This window comes from Eurytemora carolleeae, unplaced genomic scaffold (assembly GCF_000591075.1).
Source record: "Eurytemora carolleeae unplaced genomic scaffold, Eaff_2.0 scaffold1075, whole genome shotgun sequence".
Taxonomy (NCBI): domain Eukaryota; kingdom Metazoa; phylum Arthropoda; class Copepoda; order Calanoida; family Temoridae; genus Eurytemora; species Eurytemora carolleeae.
The window spans coordinates 35,206-57,116 of record NW_019396970.1 but is presented as its reverse complement, the minus strand read 5'-3'; the positions used below and the strand labels follow the sequence as shown (position 1 = coordinate 57,116).

General features: G+C 35.8%; 4 protein-coding genes and 1 long non-coding RNA gene across 5 annotated transcripts; 1 reads left to right on the top strand and 4 right to left on the bottom strand.

Moving 5' to 3' along the window:
• Positions 1–114: 114 nt before the first annotated feature.
• On the bottom strand, positions 115–3,165 carry LOC111710634 (uncharacterized). The gene is made up of 3 exons (XM_023484748.1): positions 2,860–3,165; positions 2,393–2,506; positions 115–353 (listed from the first exon to the last, which is right to left on the bottom strand). The coding sequence occupies exons 1-3, from the start codon at positions 3,146–3,148 to the stop codon at positions 136–138; spliced, it is 621 nt and encodes a 206-aa protein (XP_023340516.1). The 5' UTR covers positions 3,149–3,165; the 3' UTR covers positions 115–135.
• LOC111710635 (uncharacterized) lies at positions 619–1,159 on the top strand. The gene is made up of 2 exons (XR_002767094.1): positions 619–997; positions 1,068–1,159. It is a non-coding gene; the product is annotated as an uncharacterized LOC111710635 (long non-coding RNA).
• On the bottom strand, positions 3,148–10,463 carry LOC111710632 (phosphatidylserine decarboxylase proenzyme, mitochondrial-like). Its single transcript, XM_023484746.1, has 13 exons — positions 10,342–10,463; positions 9,917–10,020; positions 9,322–9,376; positions 9,111–9,175; positions 8,704–8,762; positions 8,198–8,298; positions 7,606–7,714; positions 6,158–6,247; positions 5,423–5,522; positions 4,662–4,753; positions 4,283–4,347; positions 3,801–3,875; positions 3,148–3,399 (listed from the first exon to the last, which is right to left on the bottom strand). The coding sequence occupies exons 1-13, from the start codon at positions 10,450–10,452 to the stop codon at positions 3,214–3,216; spliced, it is 1,212 nt and encodes a 403-aa protein (XP_023340514.1). The 5' UTR covers positions 10,453–10,463; the 3' UTR covers positions 3,148–3,213.
• LOC111710633 (peptidyl-prolyl cis-trans isomerase) lies at positions 10,455–14,777 on the bottom strand. The gene is made up of 6 exons (XM_023484747.1): positions 14,684–14,777; positions 13,558–13,621; positions 12,728–12,860; positions 12,067–12,186; positions 11,112–11,267; positions 10,455–10,662 (listed from the first exon to the last, which is right to left on the bottom strand). Exons 1-6 carry the CDS (start codon positions 14,754–14,756, stop codon positions 10,585–10,587), a joined length of 624 nt encoding a protein of 207 aa, XP_023340515.1. The 5' UTR covers positions 14,757–14,777; the 3' UTR covers positions 10,455–10,584.
• Positions 14,758–21,227, bottom strand: LOC111710630 (60 kDa heat shock protein, mitochondrial). The gene is made up of 9 exons (XM_023484745.1): positions 20,792–21,227; positions 19,200–19,335; positions 18,719–19,104; positions 18,258–18,362; positions 17,880–17,957; positions 17,100–17,221; positions 16,561–16,702; positions 15,490–15,642; positions 14,758–15,147 (listed from the first exon to the last, which is right to left on the bottom strand). The coding sequence occupies exons 1-9, from the start codon at positions 21,182–21,184 to the stop codon at positions 15,028–15,030; spliced, it is 1,635 nt and encodes a 544-aa protein (XP_023340513.1). The 5' UTR covers positions 21,185–21,227; the 3' UTR covers positions 14,758–15,027.
• Between the last annotated feature and the right edge of the window lie 684 nt (positions 21,228–21,911).

The following is a 21,911-nucleotide window of genomic DNA, read 5'->3' as shown; positions in this document are numbered from 1 at the left end:
ACCGACTTATCTTGTTCTCAATAAATAATATTTTAAGATGAAAAATGCCATGGAAGAAAGTTTGGTCACATTTTTATTTTAAGAAAAACTTTGATCTTTTCGATTTGTTTCCAATTCTAGAAATAGGTTCATCTACTAACCTAGGGTGAGCGTGTATAATCTATCGAGACATGACTCTTGCGCATCCAGGTCTAAATCCGTCTTAATTTTGTTAAATAATTTATCCATAGTAGCTCCTTGTATATAGTTGGTATCATGGATAAAGGAAGTTTCGGGTATTTCTCCAAACCTTTGCTTGATTAAAGTCCGGAGCAAAGAATCATTATCATTCAGAACAGAGGCAACCACACTTTCTAAAAAATATTTTTGTTAAAATATTATCTAAGAGTACCCTCGACGAACGATTTAAGCAAGTGCCACTGCACAGTTAATCGAATTCATAAAACCAAATCATATTTCCAAATTAATCTCTTCACTCAGAAAGTTCGAATGAATGTTAAGTTAGTGAACACAATTTTTGAAATCCACGAGATTTATGTTGGTAATCCGCAACTTTACTTTATCTGCCAGAGAAAATGAACCATTTCAAAATTGTATCTATACTTTCTGTTCTGGCAACTGTGGTGTTTTTAGTGGCGGAAGTAGTTCTCAACGTAAACTTTGTTTTAAACTCCTCGTACCTTGAATGGGAGGTAGCTGAAGCTGGGGAGCTTTCCTAGTTGTTGCTGGAATAATTTCACTATGCTAAGCACTTTTAACATATAAGAATTATTACTCTAACTGCTCTAAAAAGTGGTGCAAAGAACGCAATTGTTCTTGGACTAGAGAAGGAGATCATCAGACCCCAGGTTGTAGGCGATCAATGTCATCCTGTAGTCCCCGATGAAGAGTTGATTTCAGTGAGAACCAAATCGGATGTTTCTATCTTCGGCCTTGGATACGATGCTCAAAACAAGTGGACTTATTCTGGCAAAAAGGCAACCCCCATGTACCAAAGGTAAAAATTTAAAGATTTTACATTTCTTAGTTTAGACAAATTATTGGTTTATCATCTTCTATATGTTTAGGAAACCAGTTGAAACCAAGATGTCGTAGACTTCAATAGTATTAATATTTGTAGTCAATTTTATAACCAAAATATACCGTCATTTACCATCGATTTTGCTATAACAATTTAGGGTGGTGTATTTTTAGACCTACGCAAATCCGATATACTCCACTTCTGACCTACGCCAAATCCGTTATACTACAAATCCGACCTACTACCAGGTGGTTTTACAGCTGCTATGGACTTTTAGCCGCAGCGCCCGGCCCCCGAGTCTGTCCTAGCCGCGGCGCTTGGCCCCCTGGCCTGTTCTAGCTGCAGCGCTCGGCGGCCAAGAAATTGTCTTAACCTAACCGGACCCTCAAATAATACAAAAATAAACAGCTGGCGTGATCCGATATTGCAGTAGGTCGGAAAGTTAGTAGGTCAGAAGTTCAAAAACTGGTTTAATGATAAGAGTTATAAATCCATTAGGAACACTTTGTTAAAGGTCAACTGAAATCCTGTGTTTGGAATCCATGGACGAAAGCAGATTGTAATGTTTTAGAAAGAGTTCAAAAAAGAGCAGTCTCCTTTGTGTCTGGATTAAAGGGATCAACCTAAGAAGAAAAACTCGAGGAGCTGAATCTTCAAACACTTGAGGAAAGAGAGCAGACATGATTCAAACTTGTAAGATAGTCTATGGATTTGATAATGTTGACAAAAACACCTGGTTGAAATTTGTTGGTTTGAAGGAGCAAGTCACAAGTTAATCTTGCTAAACCTGTTGCTAAACTGGAGATTAGGAAGAATTTTTTCTCACACAGAGTTATTGACCCATGGAATACTTTACCCTATGATGTTAAAAATGCAAAAAATACAATACAGTTTAAACAACTGTATGATAAGAATCTTTGAGAATAGAGTGGCTGCTGATTTGAGAAAAACTGAAGCTACATCTGATCTATAGCAGACCACACATGAAGAAATCAAGATATTCTCAGCATTCCTATTTGGAAGATGGAGAATTACTTCTCAAGTTCTTAGTTCTAAGAAATCATATTACATTTCTTTTAGGGATATAAACCTGTCTAACAATACAAATAAAAATCATCAATTAGTGGAATCAAACATATTCTACAATCACAGAGCAGTTCTTGGGTTCCGGACAAGTAAACTATGCAGATCCACGGAGCTTGATTTAAGGAGCAAAAAAATCAAAAGTATGCAAAAAAAAATAGTGGTAAAAATGGGTGAAGAAATCTGTAAAGATCTAGATCCGTATTATCAAAAGATTAGATATCAAGTAATGCCCATTGAGTGATATTGAATTGATTTTCTTCCAACTGAAAATAAAGTAGCGCTTACCGTTTTCCACCGTATTAGCACTCCAGTAGACGTGTACATAGGAGAACTGTTCATCAGTTTTCACCTTTGTCAAAACCATTCCGAGTCCAGACAACGCAGAGATCTTTCTCAGAACTAGAAAAAAAATGTGAATACAGAAAGTAATCCATCTTTAATATTAAAAAAAATGGCCTTTGCTAGAAATAGAAACTCGAAAATGAATATTCAAGTTAAAAGTATTTTGATGATTTTACAAACAAAACAAGGCTGAAAATCATTATTCATGCTAATCAGGAGAAAATGCACAATCCTATTTTTGAAAACGATAAACCCAAGATACAAAAAGATACAAAAGTTTAGAAGAAAAATTTAGAAGAAATTTTTTAATAATTTACATTATTATCATCCAACCTAAAGTTTAAGTATCATGCCCTGCATACATGTGAATAAGGGGGGGNGTAAACTTATCAAATGATTAAAAAGCTCACCTAAGCCTAGATCCATTTTGAATGACTGATTGAGCACGACGGACTTCTTATGAAATTCCAGAATCAAATTTTTCTTTTCTTTCGATTTCTTCATTTTCTCCAACCTTTTCAGCTCTCTCTCAACAGTGACATCCATTTGCTTCACAACTTGAGCTTGTCGTTTTAATGCAGTGGACTCCTTTAGGAACCTACTGGACATACCCCGGGTACCAGGTACACCCACCTTACTCTGCAACCTACCACACAAACCCAACATACAACGACACACGTGGGTTGATAATATTGCCATTTTTCTGGAAAATATAGCAGTTTTTTCAAAGTTCAGGTGTAAAATTTCGAGGATTTCGGCACAGTCTAGGATTGATTTTCATCCCTATCTTGAGATTTGAGAATAGCATGTCCGACTTTAACAACTTTTCCAGGCCACAGGTCGAATTGGAAGTTGTCTGGCGCCTCGAAAATGAGAACTATTGTAGATCCGAGGTTAAACTCACCGAAATATTCTCCTTTCTTCACAGGAATACCGGCCTCAACTTTACTCTTAACATAATATTGTTTTAATATGTTTAGCTAGCAATATAGTTCACTTAATATTATTTCAGGTCACCCTCCATTTATGTAGCGGCATGAACGATTTACATCAGTACACGTTAAACTTTTTTCTGATTCAATATGTGTGATTTATAAATAGATTTTATACCTTAAATTAGGTTAATTTCAGCTTTGGATTTTCTATAAAGTTGACTCGATTATTTTAACGACCGAAAAAAAAGAAAGGAAAAAATATTTTTTAAGTCGTTTAAATAAAACGACGATAGCCTCCGAACTGTAAAAAAGAATGTATAAAATGTACCGTTATGAATCGGACATGCCCGCTACACATAAGGGTCACTTGGAAATGTGTGAATAGTCCCTAAAATGCTAACTTAGGTTTCTTTTACCTTAAATGATTTTTGATGGAATGTTTTTGATTCATATTTCCAATTATTAGTTGTAAGCTCAGGGTCCTTTTCCACCTTAACATTTTTAAAATTTAAATAAATATTCTTGTTATTATATACTTAAAAAATTCAAAACTGATTAAAATCTGTAATCTTTGTGCATTGATATTAATGACCTTAAAGGGAGTGACCGGATATGTAAGGTAGTTGAACTGAGGACGCAGTGTTGTGGAAAACTTCAGGATTCATTTGACACACATTTCACTTTTTAAAGATTTAAAAAAAACTAATTCTGAAAGTGTATCCACCCCCAAATCAGGAGTTTTGAACGTCGAATTTGCGCTCAAACTCAGGATTTACAGATCTTTAAAAAGTGTAATATGTCTCAAAGGAATCCTAAAGAAGTTTTCGACAACACTGCATACTCAGTTCAACTACCTTACATAGCCGGTCACTCCCTTTAATAGATAGATATTAATAACCTTAATAGATCCCACATTAGTTGCTCCAACAGCTGTCATAGAGAAGAAACCATGTTTCCATTTGCCTAACATTAGATTAGTTTAATCAAGGAGTAATATGTAGGCGGAGATATGGGTTGTTTTATTCTGCGTTAGAAGTTTTCTTTGAAAAAACTGAAAAGAAGAGACATTCAGTTTTTAATTAAATTCATCTGTTATCAACTATAATTTTTTCTCTCTCACCAATTTAGTGATAAAAAACTTTAGAATATGGCGATCCCCGAAACCAAACCTAACATCTAGCTGGGGGGGGGGGGGAGTTTATTTTTTGAAAAGAGGGGGGAGAGATAAAGTGTCATTTTCCCAACAAAAAAACATGAAATTTCATAACATAAATTACCTATGTATGCAACCCTCTCGTTGAGTGCGAACAGATGACTAATGATACTAACAACCTTCGGGTTCACAGACAACAACTCTCCGGGAAAATGTCTAAATTAATAGTTATTTTAACAGAGTTCTGAAAATAAGATTTTTAAATTTAAAATTGGACATTTCACGAAAGTCATCTAAAAAAGGAGAACTCGATTCCGGTACTTTTCTATAGTTGTGTGCCATCAATATAATTATTTACAATTACTTTACAGGGAAGTTAACGGAATTTTACTTTACCAAGGGTTCCCAAGACCAATTTTGCCAACAAAACATCCAGAGCGTTAGGAGGGATGTTTTGTTGGCGAAATTGGTCGAGGTAACTCTTGGTTAAGTAAAATTTTAATTTATCGTCTTTTGAGAAGCAAATGAGCGATTTTTTTTTCTTCGCAGAGCGGGTGGTAATTTTACTGAATTGTCCCACGGGGTGTAAAGTAATTTTACGTCCCTCTCAAGGGTATTATGGGTCAGTAATGTTGGTCAAACTCAAAAGGTTGTAAAATATTTAAATTTTGCGGGTTATAATGGCCGACATCGTAAAAAGAACTTGTCACATACTTAAATACTCTAATCCTATATCTTTGCAACCTTAAGAATTTTAGATCGAACAAAATTCACATCTTAAAATATTAAAGGTCCATAACTGAGTTGCAAAGATATATTGCTTAGAAAATCAGAGTTTATGGAAAGAACTGTTCCTTTGAAAGTAATATGTTATCCTGGCCCTACCTTCGTTGCTCGAGAATCCAGTCTGTAGGACTATGAAAACAATGGTAATCTCCGGGTGCAAGATACAGAACACATTGATATAAATTCTTCGGGGATTCTTCTAAACAAGATAAAGTAAAATTTTAAAAATCTTCCCGTTTATTTTCTTAATCCATGCACTGTACACAATATCAGGTTGTTTGGATAGGCATTTAGTTCCATCAATGCAAAATACAGCCTTCTTTATTACATTATTGGTTCCTTGTAATGTCTTATTTTTCCAGATCATTTAATAACCCGGTAAAAGGCTAAACCCAAGGGAGAAAACCTTAGTATATCTTCAGATTAATGTATTTACAAAGTTTTAGGTTATCATTAAGTAAGGTAATAAAAGATTTGACAGCAAAAGTTTAAAATATCTGTTAAGCAGTTTTGATCGTTGAAATCAAGTGCATTTTCAGGTCTAAGTCAAACGTAAGTGTAGTTTCATGTTTATTCTGTGTTTATATCAACATATCTTTTCACCATAAAAGGAAGAAACTGAAAAGTGTTGAGACTTCTCTTAAACAGTCATAAAACATGATGTTACAAAAACTCAACGCTTTCGCCTTACTGCCTTAACATGTCGTGATTTTGTCGGATTTCCCTTTATCAAGACTTTTTCAAACAACCTTAAAGTGAACAGTGCATGGAATATGTTCTTAACATGCTATAAAACGAGTACAAATCTGCAATAAAATAAAAGAAGTAACAAACCTTTCTCAACAACTTCTTTAGATCCATGTAGAGCTTGAACCCCTGTGAAAAAGTAACTGCCCAGGAAGGATTTTAATGAATATGTAACTCCTGAACAAAACTTCATTTCACATTTCGGCATGGATTTTACTTGAAACTAGTAAATGAAATCAGGATCAATATGATTACAATAGCAACGATGATATTGGTAAGTCTACTAAGGAACTGAACATTTTCCACAAACTTTAATTTTCTAATCTCGATATCTTTGCAACCAGATAGTCAATTAACTTTATCTATTTTTCTTTCTATCTATCTGTATGATGACTCCACTCCCAACTCCCACAAGAATCCACTCTTCCCACCAATTAATATCCCTATCTTCTATCGAAAATCCGTCCCTTAAACCTGTCCTAAAATGCTGAACAGAACAACAACCTCAGTATCTATCTATCATCTAATGTTTAAGTTCCTGACCTCTAACCCAACATGGAATACTGTAATACATGGGAGGGCGCAAGGGTACAAAATTATCATGTCAATTTAGCCCCAAAACCTTTAGCCAGTGCTTAGGATCCGGATCCGGATCCGCTGGATCCGCATTATTTTGGCTCTTTGGATCCGGATCGGGAAAAAAATGCGGATCCACGGATCCGGATCCAAGCAATTTTATTTTTCAAAATGTGCAAAACAGCGTCATTTTTCCTTAAAAATATCCTATTTTGAATTGTTTAACAGATTTGAAAAATATTCTCAGGGTCTCAGGTTTCTATCTTGCTCAAATCTTAACTCAGACCTCTACCGTGCACCCCTCCCCCCACCCCCTTTAATAACTAGAGAGGGGGGGGGGGAGAAGTCTCCCTTTTCCCCATTGCAACTAAGCAAATTCAGTCTTCACAAATTAAGGTGTAAGGATGTGTAAGAGTGAGGGGGAAAAGGGAGGGGNTACGAACCATTTTGATTTATTTATTCCATGGTTTTGGTTAATTTTTGGCGCTACCCGGATCCATATCAACGTTTCCTGATACGGATCCGGATCCGGATCCGACCAAATGATACGGATCCGACCGGATCCGGATCCGAAACACTGGTTCTCTGCCCTGAAGATATTCAAATCAAACCTAAGGAGTTGCCTGAAGGCAGATATTCCAAATGCCCTCCTTCTACTAAAAGCTAATATGAATTAGACCTGTTTTTTTTTCATCCAATAAAGTAAAAAAAAATCATTATCATTTTGTGCAAACTAGTAGAAAAATAGTATAAAAAAATGTTTAACATTTTTTTAGGTATGAAAAGATATTTCAACTTAAATAAAATTTTTTTTGATCAATGACCTGGATCCGGATCCATTTTTTTGAAAAGCGAATCCAGGATCCGGATCCGGATCCGCATCAAAATTAAATGGATCCTAAGCACTGCCTTTAGCTAATAAAAATCTTTCAGCCCACTGTAGAAAAAGGACTGTGTACCTTTAACCTGTTCTACAAGTCCTGAATGAACATCAACCGGCCCACTGTGCATAACCTTCCCATCACAAGGAGATATCAGGTCTTCACTGGCTATAGGACGCACACTGCTCTAGAAATAAAAACTTGTTATAAAAAACTTACTAAAATAATTTATGAGATAATAGCATGGGAAGTTGGGAACCCAGCCTGGTCTGTAAACTAACTTTTCTAAAAATTTAACCCACTCAATTTAAGTTTTTTTTTAACAAAGCTAAGCATATTACCGTGTTTCTACAGAATTCCCCAATCAAAGTTTGGGGCAAATCGGTCAAGGGGTCCCTGAGTTAGTATCGGACAAACAAAAATCATTACTAAATATATATATATAGAATATAGATTTAGGCTTTAAAATGTTACGATTGATCTTCGATTGTGATTCCTCTCTAATGACTTGCGGATTTATGCTACAGAAATCATGAAGGAAATTGTAAGAATTTGACACTTTTCAGACATGATTAATCACATATATCGTCACGGTACCGTTGTTAAGATTAAGGCTCACTTGGATTACCGAGACAGTTCTTTATTCAAAATATTTAACAAAAACCATTACCTTCAATCTGCGTCTGAAAAATGTTCCTAGGTTTTGATAATATTCTAGATTCTCTACCTCAGCATCAGACAAATCACAGCCAAATGCACTCACATACCAACCTTTATATAAAAACTATACAATACTACATTTTTTTATTTCGGGTAATTCAAATTCAAGGTTGGTCGAGAAACCACTTCCGAAATTTTCATTTTTATTTCCAGCTCTTTTTTAGCAAAAAATATAATCGCTTTAAAATATTGAGAAATTTTTTTTGGTAAATGGTCATTGGCCAAAGCTCTCCTGCCAGAAATATCTATGGGAGAAACAATGCAAAATACAGCCTTCTTTATTACATTATTGATTCCTTAAATTGTCTACTTTTTTGCCAGATCATTTAATAACTCGGAAAAAAGCTAAACTCAAGGTAGAAAAACTTCTCTAAATTAATGTATTTACGGAGTTTTAGGTTGTCAGTAAAGTTGTATCCTTAGTGGGAAACCCTGTATTTCTGTCTATTTGCTTACCTAAAACTTTGGTTCTCAACCATACAGGTAAATGGATCTCATTAATAAACCCCCATAACCTGAACATAAGGAACATTTATTTTGTGAAAACTTTCTGTTAGATTAGTAAATTCAGGGTTTTACAATGTAATATCCTTATTCATTCTTTCTTAAAAATCAAAAGAGAGAAAAGGACTCAATTTGGATTAAATTCTCTTCCCTAGTTCAGTTTCCTTGAAAATCAGAGAAGGGAGGAGAATTCAGTCTAAATTTTCTTCCTCAAAAATCTCCAGGAAATTTAAACAAATTTAATTAGAGGAATTCTCTCCCCCCCCCGCAGTTTTCACCCTTTAGGACGCAAACGCAAACAGGGAAGAAAGATCAGGTGGGAGAAGAAAGCAACTCTACTAGGCAAAACATGAGATTACCTAGAAACGTGTCGGAGGGGTAGATTTGAGTAGCATGTAACCTTCCAATGCTCCGGATGCAGAACCTAAGCAAAACTTCACTTACTCCATAATTTTGAATGTAATTCATTGGTTACTAGATTAACTTCATCATTCAATAGGACTTTGACATCGAAGTTTTATCAATGGAAAAGTGGGGGGGGGGGATAATAGAGTATTCAGGAACACTTACCTTATTTGCCTCCTCTTTAAGCTCTTCTCCTTCTGTCTGCCTTTCGTTTCTAGATCTATGAATTAAATTTTAGAAGTTGTTATTGTTTATAAAAATAAATATAATATAATAATACATTTAACCTTCCCATTTACAGACTTCGTGATTGTTAAAAGTTACTTTATTAAACCAGTTTTTAGATAGAAGCATAAAGGATTAAAGGTGTGAAGACGTGATTACAGGCGACTCTCCGTAGATGTCTGATTCAAAACAATATGCATGAAACCTTAGTCTGATCAAAGATAAACGAGGCCTTCTTTTTTATGTTTAAAAATTGATTGTTTTCATTTGTGGCTTCTCTATTAAATTGACAAGCGCATTTATACGTTTAGACACTTTTTAGACTTTCTTATTGTTACTCTGACAGAGGTCTAAGGGTACCCTTGTGAATTAGACATACTATAAATGGAGGGCCACGTTAATTTATGTTCTCAGTTCTTTAAGTTATAAAAATTACAGATAATAACAATTGTAAAGATTTTTATCATTAGAAAATATTGTACCAAGATGTGGGTTGGAGATAAAATTCGTAAAAATGAGGAAAATCTGGTCTAACCTGATCCTATTCCATTGTAGAATCCCAACAACTAATGCTCCTGCTCCAAGAGGTAAAGGATTGTTAAGAACTTTCTCCAGATATGTTTTCAGGACTCCACTCTCCTGATACAATGGTCAGCATATATATCAGTTCGTCAGTTACTGATATGGTGATATTATACAATTTTAAATAAATAAATCATTGGTATATACACAGACCACTTTTTTTCATGTATTACCCACCCTTAAGTGAAATCAGGGAGGAGGGTTGAACAACTAAATAACATATTAAAGATTGAATTCCAAAATAAGTTTTTTAACCTTTTTCATCTTTTCAATAATGAAAAATAAGCTGTTTGTAATAAGAGGAGGAATGAGGAGAAATTTTGAAGAAAAAAATCTGAATTGCTTAGTTTACACAGTTAACCCAGTGATATGCCTAACCTTAGATTTAGTATGACATCCTCGTGCCTGAGTAATCTGGCCAGATTTTGCCCGAGTTCGACACTGTTCTCTAACAGCTAACCTAAAAACCCGAACTAGCAAACTCGTCATACTTCTGAAAGTAACAGACAAAACAGTTATCACATACTGATATCTTAATCTGAATGAATTAAGTGTACTGAACAAGAGCAAAATACAGAAAATTTCGCGAATAAAAGTTTAAATATTCCATGATTTTGCGGATTACGCTGCAACTTCTCCGCAGTCTTCAACAACGATCTGCTTGGATGTTTTACCGGACCTGGATCCGTAGCTTTCAACCTGAAAATAAAGAAGATTATGTTTTCGCTGTTTTAAAACTAAAATAAAAACGAATTTAAACCTTTATTGTTTGCTTTTATTTTTCAATATAAACCTTTACTATATATACACACACAATAATATGCGATGTACACTGCTCACTCTAGTGAATAGTGATGACCGCAGAAGAAAGTGAATGAAACCCGCTTTCGTTCAATATTTTGACAAGAAACGTCGATGGAAATCTTTTTGAATATGTTCAATTGTTCCGGTCTCATTTTAAGAGTTATACATTATACAATTACAAATTAAAGTAGTTCGGATTTAAAAACTAACACTTTTATTCCGCTTTTAATCGGTTAGAAAACAATTGTTTACTTCACTTGATAAGTTCACAATATCATTTTTTTAGTTTTTCCAAGATAATCTTATCAAGTCTCCTCGTCCCAATTTTTAGTTCCAGTTCCTACCTTTTTGATTATATCCATCCCCTCTACGATATGGCCGAAGACGACATGCTTGCCGTCCAACCACTCGGTCTTGACGGTGCAGATAAAGAACTGGGATCCGTTGGTGTTAGGTCCAGCGTTGGCCATGGAGAGAATACCGGGTCCAGTGTGCTTCAACTAGATCAAATATATTTAAAATTCACACAATGTTAAATTCGGAGAAAATAAGCTAGCTACAATCAACAACCTCTGTTAAACGCACAGTGCTTAAGATCCGCAAGATTTTGGCTTCCTGGATCCGGATCCGAAAAAATATGCGGATCCACGGATCCGGATCCAAGGGGTAAAATATCATCCAAAAATAGCAAAAAAAAAACTTTTTTACTCCTAAAACACAAATCTTAACTTATAAAAATTTACTCATTTCTGAATGGTTTTAGGATAAAAATAAGCGAAAAATTTGAAAATTAATTTTTGATAAAGAAATTCAGTAAATCTTAAAGAAATGACCTGGATCCGGATCCATTTTTTTCCAGTGCGGATCCAGGATCCGGATCCGCATCAAAATTTTTATGGATCCTAAGCACTGGTCAAACGTTAAAAAAATTGCACGTAATATTGAAATCGTATGTTTTCAAACTCCTCTAATTGAAGAGCTATTGAGAAGAACAAAGCTATCTTAAATTTCTAATATATAACTAGTTAAATTTATTATAATCTTTACTCATCTAGAAAAGATGCTTGTTTACCAAGTCGTAACAGTTATGTTGCTTTAATTAGACCTTCTCCTTCCGTCTACTTCAGTGGGCAAAAGAGGCCAAACTATCGCTTATTAAGCTTGCTAATGATAAAGCACTGATTGATGACGCAATTTTAGGACACACATTGAGAACTCATTTTAAGGACGCACTTTTGATGAGGACGCCAAGTCTGATACATTTACATACATCGCAGCATTGTTTGATAAAATATTTACCTGAAAGTTTTCATCCCGGAACTTGGCTCCATAAATAGATTTTCCCCCGGTTCCATTAAAATTAGTAAAATCTCCTCCCTGGCACATAAACTGGGGGATTACACGGTGGAAGATAGATCCCTGAAATACGAAAATAAATTATTCTGAAAATGAAAGTTCTAAATAATGAGACAAAAATGATCTTTAAAACATCTAAAGCAAAAATTAAGGTTTTTAAGATGTTAACAGCTCCCTTGTCAAGCAGGGGGGGGGGGGCATCAAGATACCATTGCTGACCAACTTCTTTGTCGTTCCACTCAGCAAGAGCACTGTAGATAGATAGATACGACCTATGGTAGCACGACTAAGAAATTGGGCGTACACTAAAACAACTAATACCAACATGATACCGGTCAGAACTCGTACCAAAAACCATAAAATCGAACAAAACAAATACTGGCGAATTATAATGTAAAATTCATGCAATACAGTTTAGAGGGGCCATAAAAATATCGAAAGGAGGACTCAAGTTTTAACTTCTTTAGGTAGACAAAAAAACATAAGACATGATACATTTCAAGAATAGGATAAAATATTCGCTTTGTAACAACTTTAAATACACTCAAGTTTGTTGTCTTTTCCCGTCTAAAGTTTTAAGCGTCCTATTATACTTAATTCATACCTTATATCCAAACCCCTTTTCTCCAGTGCACAGAGCTCTGAAGTTCTCTGCAGTTTTAGGAACAACGTCACTTCTTAGCTCCATAGTAATCCGTCCTAGCTTCTCACCACCAGCGGTCAACTCAAAGTAAACCCTGATAAAATACACATTGTACAACTAACTCATGACACTGTTAATAATTTAAACATCTATGAATAATGTATATAAATGTTGTGAAGATCTAAATGTTAATGAAGAATCTTTTTTTTAAATTACGACTTTTTTAACATTATTAGAGAATCAAGATTCCGAACAGCGGAATGCAAAGTTACGTAACTGTTCCTTGGAACAATTTAAAATACATTTAAATAAATTTTAGACGATTTGTTGGCATAATTGGTCTTAGTTTCCATAGATCAACTTCCCTGCAAAATAATGGTAAATAATGATCACAAGTGAAAATTACAACTATTTTTTGTATGATTACTCTTCAGTTGTATTTACTGACAACTTTGCAAGCGAAAACTGTTACCATGATTTTAATTGACACTTCATGTACAGATGGCAATGAACGATTCACAGCGGTAACCTTATAACCTTAAATGATCAAAAGCGTGGAAAATAAAGTAGTTTTCCTAGGTTTAATTGACAATTCCTATTTTTTTCAGCAGTAGTAATGTGCATTCACTTAGTCTAGAATCCACAATTCAAAATAAACAGCTGTCAAAATTATTAACATTGATATCTGATTCATACTTGAAACAAAACTTTTAAGGGTGCCGTTCTGAATCGGACATTGCAATCTTTGCATGGAAGGTCACTTGAAATTACTTTTACATTCCCTTTAGTACCTGGGGAGGGGAGCCTCGGCGGACAATTGTCTTGTTCCATTTAAGGTCCAAGCACCCCAAGCTCCTGAAACGATATTTTTGAAAATAACCATTATAAAATACTTTATTTAACTCTATTCAATACTGGTATTTTATTAATCAACTCAATAATCTAAATGTATAAGAAGATTTGTAATTGGGATCAGAAATCCTCAATTTAGATTTTTCAATGTATTTAAAAATCTAATTCATAAGTTGGCCCTCACCTCCGGATCCGTAAGATTTTGGCCTTGGATCCGGAAAAATATGCGGATCCACGGATCCGGATCCAAGGTATAAAATATCAACCAAAAACTGCAAAAAAAAACTTTTTTACTTCTATAATTCAAATCTGAACTTTTGAAAAAAAGAGATTATAAAAATGTCCTTGTTTCTAAATGGTTTATCAAGTTCCGATAAAAAATAAGCGATTTTTTTTTTTTAAATTAAAATTATATTTTGTTAAATCCGGATCCATTTTTTTCCAGGATCCGCACTGGAAAAAAATTAAATGGATTCTAAGCACTGCTTACGATAATTTTCCTTTCCATTAGGTTAAAATTTTTGAAATTTCTCAAATTGTGGAAGAAAAAAATTGCTAAATACTGAACCTAGGTTTGATTTTGAGAGTTATTTCAAATACAGAGAACATAAATAGAACAAATACGACCACTGAACCAGTCTCCGTTATTAAACATAACTGGGTTAATTTCAGTTTTCTATTGTTCCTGTCATTGCTTTATTCTTAATAAAAATAATTGTATAATGAAGAGAGAAAATAACATTTATGGCGACCACAGTACTATTTCACAATTAATGGGTTCCGCGTTTCTTACTGGTTTCATTTTTGCAATTTCTAACCAGTTCTCACGTTTATCTAAAAACTTTATTACTGGACTTTAAGTCGGTAAAGTAATATTTTAAAAACGTCAACACCCTTTTCAAAACCATCTTTAGGGGTTGTCGAACATGGATTAAATCCAGTCCCTATATGCGAAAATATTAAGGTTGACCTTAATCCACTTTTCATTTAAGTGAAAACTCGCTTTTATAACGGTTTCAATGTCTATTTTACTACATGTTTAAAATCGTGGCCTACTTGACTCACCAACATTAGCAGATAGTAACAGACTGCTGGTATTGGCAGCCTTATTGCAGACAAGACGACTGAAAAATCCCATATTTCTGAAAATAAATTTATTTCTCTCTCATAAGACAAGATTTTACACAAGATTTACAATATAGTAGCTCGACAGATAAATTAGACCGGGGTTAAGAGCATATCAGTAAACTGCTCTGTATACCCCGGGATGATGATGAGATTATGAGTTTAATAATTGATGAAGGATGAGTTTAGTCGCTGCGCTGGGTCCGTGAATCTGGGTTGGAAGGGCTCCAGGTTAAATGCTCTGGTCGGTTATACTTCGTGCTGAGGTCATCTGGATTGTTGGATTACATCATACCGCCCATACCTCCCATGCCACCCATACCTCCCATACCGCCCATACCGCCCATACCGCCTCCTGGCATACCGCCGGCGGGAGCTGCTTCGACGATTTCGCAGATCACGCACTGAAAATATTTTTTTAATTTTTAATTTGTAAATTCGTGATTTGGGCACTAAAAGAACACTTCATGAAAACTCAGGTTCTTAAAAAATCCTCCCCCTCCCCCTCCTTTAAATCATTTCCCCCGAGAAGTTTATATGTAATAGCGAAGCACCAAATTTTTTATAAATGAATATGTGAAGGGAAGTAAGAAACGATAAAAAATTTGTCTAATTTTTCATTCTTTTATCCAGGGCATCACAGCTCATTCCCCCCCCCTCACCCCACCCTTGTGGAAAATTTAAAAAAATAAAAACTTGAAGGAGTTTCCACATTTTTAAACTAATAAAAAGATGTCTAGAATTACCTCAGCTGTAGTGAGAAGAGAAGCAACACCGCTGGCATCTGTAAGAGCTGTCCTGACAACCTTGGTTGGGTCAATAATACCCTCAGTAATCATGTTTACCATCTTCTCAGTAGCAGCGTTGAATCCCATGTTTACATCTTCACACTCCATAACCTTGATATTCATAAGGTATGGACAGGTTGAAATANGGGGGGGGGGGGATAAATAATAGTTGAATCATTAGTGCTTAATATCAGTTTCATTTTTAACCCGGTGTCGTGCATGGAGAGCATAACCCTTCAAGAGCCTACCCACTGGGTTTTTTAAAATTTTAAAACAATTTTAATCATCAAAACCAATTTTTTAAAATTTAAAATTAATAATTTTTCATAAATAAATGCGCCTTTAGTTATAAAAAGTATATTGAAGGGCGAAACCAAAAAAAAAATTACTCGCAAATGTCGTCTTCCTTTAAATAAAACAAACAATCATTGTTTCTTTCAGACATAGATAATTATGTTTGCCCAATCAAAATACCTTAATAGATCTCGGGCAAGTGTCAAAACATTGGTTTTGATGTCTTAAATTGTTCAGAAATGGTGTAAACACTCTCTGCGCACGACACCGGATCCAGGTCTTGAAACATTTCTTCAAAATTTACTGATTTTTAAACGAAAGAAAAATGTTCAGACATTAATTCTTAGTTTTTTTCTCTCGGTAATTTATATGCTGATACTGTTCACAGATTCGGAATTTTTTTATAACAATCTCTTGTCTTAGTTAGATCAGGTTTGTGTTTTGAGTGAAGTTTGTTTTTCTGGTAGGTGAGAAATCAATCTTAAGTGAAATTAAAAATAAATATAAATCCCTCTCGAAACTAAATGTTTTATAAAGTTGGGACAGAAAATTTTCTCTTAGTCTCCCTTTAAACGTTCTTTTTTCTAAAAATAGTTTTTCGAAATTTTTCTGGAAAAACTACATCTCTCAATTGTAATAAGTTTTTATGAAACAAAAATGTATGTTTACCGTGAAACTAAGAACCATGTTAAAAAACCACGAGGTTGTGGATTGTGGGATAAAATACTGGTTTACCTTGTTTACAATGACGGAGGCGTCGAGTCCAGCGTTGGACGCGATTGTCCAGCAGGGTTGCTTGAGAGCGTGTCTCACAATCTCAATTCCTTTCTTCTGATCCTCGTTTACGAAGGCAAGAGTGTCCAGGATTGGGATACATCTAGCGAATAGAAGATTTCATTTTAAGCAAAAACTACATAAAATATTTAAAGTTTATTTCTTTCTAAACTCTCCCCAATCCTTATATTAAAAACTTTTTTATAACATCCAAACTAAAAGTTAACGGAGAAAGGGAACACTTAAGAATTTGTGTGAAGCTTGATGAAGAAGTACTTAGAAACTGGCTCCGCATACACTTTAAGGGGTTGGATCCGGGTCCATCCTTTATTGTATCTTTAGCCCAAATAAGGTCAATTAACATTTGGTCTTACGAAATTTGCAATTAACAGTTCAGAAGTCCATAAAATCTGCCACAAGTTGTATCCTAGTCCTAAATTTCTGTCGCCAAATGAAGTTTTACATCTTATACTTGTCGGTCGATCTTTCTATCTATCTACCTGATAAGAGCAACTCCTCCACCGGGAACAATTCCTTCCTCTACAGCTGCTCTAGTAGCATTGAGAGCATCAGTTACACGATCCTTCTTCTCATTTACTTCAACCTCGCTGGAACCTCCGATCTAGAATAAAAATCAGCGCTTAGGATCCATTTAATTTTGATGCAGATCTGAATTATCAAAGGAAAAAAATGGCTCCGAATATAAATCGAATTTTTACTGAATTTTAACAGAAGAAGTTTCAAAGAATTTATTCTCCTTTACCGCTATTTTTTTGCTTAAACTATTCAGTTGCCCCTTGGATCCGGATATTTTTGCAGATCCGGATAAAATTCAGTTCATCTCTACAGCAATATAATCTTCAGAATATGTATGCGACAGAATAGATGGCATAATTTTCTGTCAAGGAAAAACTAGAAACAGATTGATTTTGCACTGAATTTCCCAGCGGACCGGAGCTGAAAACTTTTAACTGGATATTCCAACTTTAACATCTTGTTAAAATGCTTGAACCCCAAAAGCTCGTTTATTTTCATAAAAGTTGTCGGATGAAAACCCATTCATACAAGATTCCAGGCTTCAGAAAGCTTAGCGCCCTTTTCTAATATCAATGCCAGCTTTTAAATGATGCTTTCCAATTTTTGTTCTTCGCGGGATTTTTCTGATTCGACCGGTCAAAAACCTCACCTTGGGCCTAGGACGTCACCAAAATAAGATTTGGGCTCACTCAGTTTAGTCGTTCTGACGTTGCTTGGATACAAACAAACAAACAAACTAGTACCTTGAGTACAGCAACTCCACTGCAGAGTCTGGCCATCCTCTCCTGCATCTTCTCCTTCTCATACTCACTGCTGGAATCCTAATATTAAATGATAAATATGAAAAATTATCAGTTCTATCATTTTATAGTAATCCTTTCCGGCATATAGTGGAGGGGGGGGGGGGTATTCTAAAGAAGGGGGAAGTAGTGATGTATTCAGAAAATATATGAATATGTTAATTTTGAATAAGATGTCATTGATAACAGAAAAAGTGAATACTTCTTTACCAATTCTAAGAAAAAAATGTAAAATTGAAAACCCATAAACCATTTTATGGTTGCTAAAAAAAGTTATTCGAAATTAAGCTGTTTAAAAATCCAACGTTCAAAATTTCTCACCTCAATCTGGTCCTTGAGCATTTCAACCCTCTTAGCAATATGAGCTTCAGCTCCCTTGCCGTTCAACATTAGGGTATCATCCTTGGTGATCACAACCTCTCCGACCTACACAAACAAGTACAATAGATCACTATTACCGAAATATATAAAAAAAATTTAAAGACAAAGGTTGGTTTTATAAGTAAATGTTCTCTATTTGTTTATTCCTTCTTGTTTCCTTGTTTAAAACAGACATTTCAACGGTTTTGTAAAAAGACAAACGAACGTTAAAACATCATTCAAGGGGCTAGATGAGAAAAAAAACAGGGCAAAGAACTAAAAAATGAGGTAATTGGCTTAAACCGCATTTTCATTCGTCAAAACTTCAGAGTTTCTAACTTCAGCATTTTTCTCTTTGATCGGAACTTTAAAGGGGAAAGAGGGATACTCGGAAGGGGGGGGGTCAAAATAAAAAGGGGTACCTTGCCAAAGTCCTGAGCTTGAATGTCCTCCAATTTAAGATCAGATCCCTCCTCTCCGAACACAATACCGCCGGTAGCAATCGCCATGTCCTGCAGGGTATTCTTCCTGTTATCACCGAATCCTGGCGCCTTAACGGCGGCAACCTGGAGACCAATCTTCAGCCTGTTGATGACGAGAGTGCTGAGAGCCTCGCCGTCGATATCCTCGGCGACGATGATCAGAGGACGCTTCATCTGGTTAGCCATCTCCAGGGCAGGGATGATGGACTGGATGTTGGAGATCTTTTTCTCGGAGAATAAGACGAGGGCGTCATTGTACTCAACCTTGGCTCCCTTGGTGGAGTTCACGAAGAAAGGAGAAATGTATCCCCTGTCGAATTTCATGCCTAAGAAATTTCAGCTTAAATAAATTTTCCTTTTTATAAGCCTTTCAAATTGTATGCAATAATATTCAAAATAATGATTTCATCTCAAAGGTTACCTTCAATAATATCCATCTCGTCCTTTAAGGTTTTTCCATCCTTGACGGTGATGACGCCGTCCTTTCCAACTTTACGCATAGCTTCACTGATTAGGTTTCCAACAGAAGTGTCTCCGTTGGCAGAAATGGTGGCAACCTATAGCAAAATAAACAATTAAATATATACAGGGTGTCCCACGAAACATGACAGTATGCAGGACGACTTGAATGTCGTCTTGATTTTTGATATAATTTGCTGCGTTTATTTGTCAATCTAGTTTTAGAAGTAAATTTCTAGAGATAATAATCACAAAATTTCCCTTGTCCTGCCATTTCCAAAATGTGGTCTGCCTTTTTTGTGCTTTCAATATTGCCCGAGATATGAAGAATTTCGTTCAGATTTCGACAATTTTGCTTTTATTTAACAAAATTAAAATCTGAACCAAACTCTTTATATCTCCGGTAATATTGAAAGCACAAAAAACGCAGACCACTTTTTGGAAATGCCAGGGCTAGGAGAATTATGTTATAATTGTTTCAAGAATAATACATGTTAAAGTAGATAGAAGACTAAATGTCACAAATAAATTCAAATACCAAAGACGACTTTCAAGTCTATTGTCATGTTTCGTGGGACACCCTGTATATTTCATCGACAGTAATAGATAAATTGATAACTCTTAGTTTGGGGAAATGTGCGTTAGCATTAGACATATGAAAATAGGTGAAAAGACCATAAGTATTGGGGTCATGTTCGAAATTATTTTTGATTTTTGTTTTACAAAGGATCCAGTGAGAAAGCAGAAGTAATGCAATAGTGAAGCAGATACATACCCTACCATTCTGTTTCATATCATCATTAGAAAACCTTTTTGTATATTTTGAATAATAACATAGTCTCCCTGTAGTGTAATGGAGCGTTTTGTGCCCTAAAATTATCAACTTCAAGCCCCCCCCCCCCCCTTAGATTTCTGATACCATTATTTGTTAAATCATCTCCTCCCCTTTTCACCTTCTCTCTTCCCTTCCCTCTTACCCTTTTCTATTCCCTTTCCTTTTCCCATTCCCTTTCCTTTTCCCATTCCCTTTCCATTTCCCTTTCCTTTTCCCTTTCCCATTCCCTTTCCCATTCCCTTTCCCATTCCCTTTCCCATTCCCTTTCCCATTCCCTTTCCCATTCCCTTTCCCATTCCCTTTCCCATTCCCTTTCCTTTTCCCTTTCCCATTCCCTTTCCCATTCCCTTTCCTTTCCCATTCCCTTTCCTTTTCCATTCCCTTTCCCTTTCCCTTTCACATTACCTTTCCCTTTCCTTTTCCCTTTCCCATTCCCGTTCCTTTTCCCCTTCCCTTTCCCCCTTCCCTTTTCCCTTTCCCCCTTCCCATTCCCCCTTCCCATTTCCCTTTCCCCCTTCCCTTTCTCCTTTCCCCTTTCCCTTTTCATTTACTCATTCTCTTTTCCACTCTTTACTACTTCTATTCTCCCCTTCCTTTTTCCCCTTCTCCTTTTATCTTATTTCATAATTTTTTTCCACCAAACACAATGAAAGCTCATATTTTTGCCACCCCCTACCCCATAAAAAAAATATGTCCCCCTGGAGTTCTGTAAAACTAACCTGAGCAATTTCTTCAGGAGTAGTAACTTGTTTGGAAAGTGATTTTAAATGCTCACAGACAGCCTCAACCGCAGCCATAATACCACGACGAATCTCAATAGGATTGGATCCGTGTGTAACAGAGTCAAATCCTCTGGTTGCAATAGCTCTGGCTAGGACTGTAGATGTAGTAGTTCCATCGCCAGCCTCCTCATTGGTCTTATTTGCGACATCTTGGACCAACTTAGCTCCGATGTTCTGGAACTTATCCTTTAATTCGACAGCTTTGGCGACGGTGACACCGTCTTTCGTGATTTTAGGTGACCCCCAGGAAGATTCAATTACAACGTTCCTACCCTTGGGTCCCATTGTCACGGCGACGGCGTCCGCCAAAACATTCACTCCTTTCAACATCTCCGCCCGAACCTCCGCCCCAAATCTAAATAAAATCAGTTAAATTTAAATATGTAAAACCACTTAAAGAAAACATTCCCACTCTAAATGCTCATTGTAACATAGTGGTAAACTTCCAGAGGTCATTTCATCCATTAACTAGATTGGTTGACAACTTGACGCAGCGCTCGGCCCAGAAAGTGTCTTAACTAACCTAAACCGTGGCCGCAGCGCTCGGCCCCCTAGCCCATCCTAGCCGCAGCGCTCGGCCTAGCATATCCTCGTGTGGAGGACGGTAGGGCGCAGATATTCTTGAAACTGTGAAGACGAGCAACGCGAGCAAGACTGAACATTCTGATAATATGTATGTAACTTTCTAGACGCGGAGAAGTGAGGAGAAAGAGATTATAATCTGAAAATAAATGTTTTAATAAAACTTCGTAATTAAATTGATCCATTTTTGACCAACTGGAACTTGTCAGGCCACATTCACATAATATATGTTGAGAATTCAAGATGTCTGTAACATTTCATAATCACTCTTAAAAAGCAAGGCTAAAAACCGTACAAAATGTCACAAACAAATTTAATACGCAAGATTAAGATCTAAAATGATAGTAGTATGAGCATGAGCATGGCCTGACTGAAACCGGTTTTACCGGATCCATGTTTGGTTTGGTTTCGGGGGGAATATTCGAGAAAGAGTTTCCGGTCCAGACTCCTGAAACAGCTGATAAATGGGCTAGCG